This window comes from Penaeus japonicus, unplaced genomic scaffold, assembly GCF_977035675.1.
Source record: "Penaeus japonicus unplaced genomic scaffold, GWHDUDI00000001_assembly GWHDUDI00000023, whole genome shotgun sequence".
Classification (NCBI taxonomy): Eukaryota; Metazoa; Arthropoda; class Malacostraca; order Decapoda; family Penaeidae; genus Penaeus; species Penaeus japonicus.
The window spans coordinates 2483550-2486049 of NW_028234425.1; the positions used below are offsets into that span (position 1 = coordinate 2483550).

The window sequence follows — 2500 nt, forward strand, 5'->3', positions numbered from 1 at the left end:
ATTACAATATAATCCCTTATTTCTAGGATAATCTTTCCACTTTCACAGAAATATTTTAAGATTTCACAAAGACTGTCCTATTCTACAATCTTAAATATCAAAATACTTTGGGTATACCCATAGCAAAAAAATCTTTAATGACAACATATCTAACTACACACAATTACAAGCATAACACAATATCTACATTTTGCTAGTTTTCACTTGTAACATAACAATAATCTAACATCAAATACTACTTCAATACTCCAATAATTTCCCTAATACCAACAAACACAAAACAGAGTACAATTATGGTCAATTAATAATAGACGTACTTTTCTTCTGTTTGTGACGAATCAGCACTGGCATCTGGACTGGCCTGACTGTTCGCATCAGCGTTCATTTTTCTTATATCTTCAGCTGATGTGGAATGAGAATATTTTGATATAATGTCAAGATGCACCAGTCATCAATGCTTGCTGTGTTGACAGGTCAGCATCCACTCTGTTGAAAATTAAGGTGATTGTTAATCGTGAGTCAATAATTTCTAATTTTTACTAAATCTTCTTCTTCTTCCCAAATGTAAGTTTTAGATTCCTGAGTTATGTATATAAAAGTTTGTATATATTAATATATATTTATGTATATAACTATGTATATACATACATACATATATATATATATATATATATATATATACATATATTATATATATATTATATATTATATATTATATATATATATATATATATATATATATATATATATTATATATATATATATATATATATATATATATATATATATATATATATATATATATATAATATATATATATATATAATATATTATATAATATATATATATATATATATATATATATATATATATACTAAATATATACAAATATATATATATATATAATATATATATATATATATATATATATATATATATATATATATATATATATATATATATATATATATATAAATATATATATATTATATATATATATTATATATATATATATATATATATATATTATATATATATATATTATATATATATATATATATATATATATATATATATATATACATATATACAAATATAAATATATATTATATATATATATATATATATTATAATATATATATAATATATATATATATATACATATACATATATACACACATATACATACACACACACAGAAAAAAAAACACATGCTCTGACTTGGGCAGAGAATATAGATGATACATCTTAACCAAACCTCTAGTGGAAACACTGAACTGAAACAACTGATTTCTCTAAATATAAATATTCACTTTCCTGCTACTCCTGTTTCAGCTGTTAACCCTTGGGACTATGAAGTTGGTGCCGGCGTAATACATGGGAGGGTCGTTGGAAAGCAGGAAATCTGTCTTTTCGTTTTTTCATTACGTTGTGAGACTTAGAGGGGATACCGGTACGCTATGGCACCTTTTAGACAAATAATACCAGCAGATTAGTCTGTATATAGGAGGAATATATACTGGACACTCAATGTAACATCAACATTATGAATTTATGGAAGAAGAAGTATGAAGTTCAGCAAAACAAAATATTAACAGCTATGTGTCCCCCCCTCCGTTCGCCCCCTTTTACAACATGTTAAAAGTCACTCTGAAACAAAGTAATTACTCGCAAAATCTGCATTATATCTATAACAAACTGAAATTAGAGTTTGGATACCTAGTAATAGACTGAAAAAGGAATGCATCCAGCGAAGCCACAGCATCTGAACTTTAGATTCAAAATAAGGCTATTAAACCCCATTCACTCCTATTCTAACAAGATGAGTGCATGGACTAGTTCCTATTTTGATCTTAAATTGCCAAGATTTACAAGTTTTATTTTCCAGTGAAGGTTTGCAGAGGAACAGAGGCCACATTGACGTAAGTCTTAGCAGGGACTCTGTATAATATATTAGAGTGCGTTTATTTTTCCATATCTCTGTCTGGTCTTATTCTACACAAGGACTATCATCATAACCAGTGTCAAACTTCAATTTAATCATGAAAGAAAGACAACATAAGCAATATTCACGTAGCATGCTGACCGGCTGCCGGCCTCATACCTAGGAACAACTCACAAAAACAACTTCCACACCTTCTTAACACACAAATCATCATATATCATCACAAAAAACTCAAACCAAGTACAAGATCTCAAATCCAAATACCTCCTCACCGGAAATATTATAATTCCATGAAAAAAGCAAAATTCGTCTGCAAGATCTTGAAAATTGTTGCTCTCGAGACATAACATTAACATTCAGTGGGACTTGGGATATTATCATATTTCTATCGTTGGTGTATCTTATTATTCGGTTTAGTTACGTAATATTCGTGTTAATTGTATAAATGTTACATAAATGTTGATCTGTTTCATTCAATATCTTTGTTAAGTTTTCTTTAAAATCTTGTTTCAAGTAATTTACTCCTTTATTACAGCTCTTTCAAGCTTAGATTTA

The 2500-nt window shown here is 27.0% G+C and overlaps 1 protein-coding gene across 3 annotated transcripts in view; it reads right to left on the reverse strand.

The window, feature by feature from the left end:
- The window catches only part of LOC122263058 (mitochondrial inner membrane protease ATP23 homolog), a 9835-nt gene that overhangs the window by 6918 nt on the left and 417 nt on the right, over positions 1-2500 (reverse strand). Inside the window, exons 1-2 of one of the 3 annotated variants that reach the window (XM_043031477.2) lie at positions 2218-2351; positions 318-486 (exon numbers count right to left, since the gene is read on the reverse strand). In XM_043031477.2, the coding sequence (XP_042887411.2) occupies positions 318-385 (68 nt within the window). In that variant the 5' untranslated portion in view covers positions 386-486; positions 2218-2351. Of the gene's footprint in view, positions 1-317; positions 487-2209; positions 2352-2500 lie in introns of those variants that run through there. The other 2 variants (XM_043031397.2, XM_043031553.2) reach the window with 2 other exon arrangements.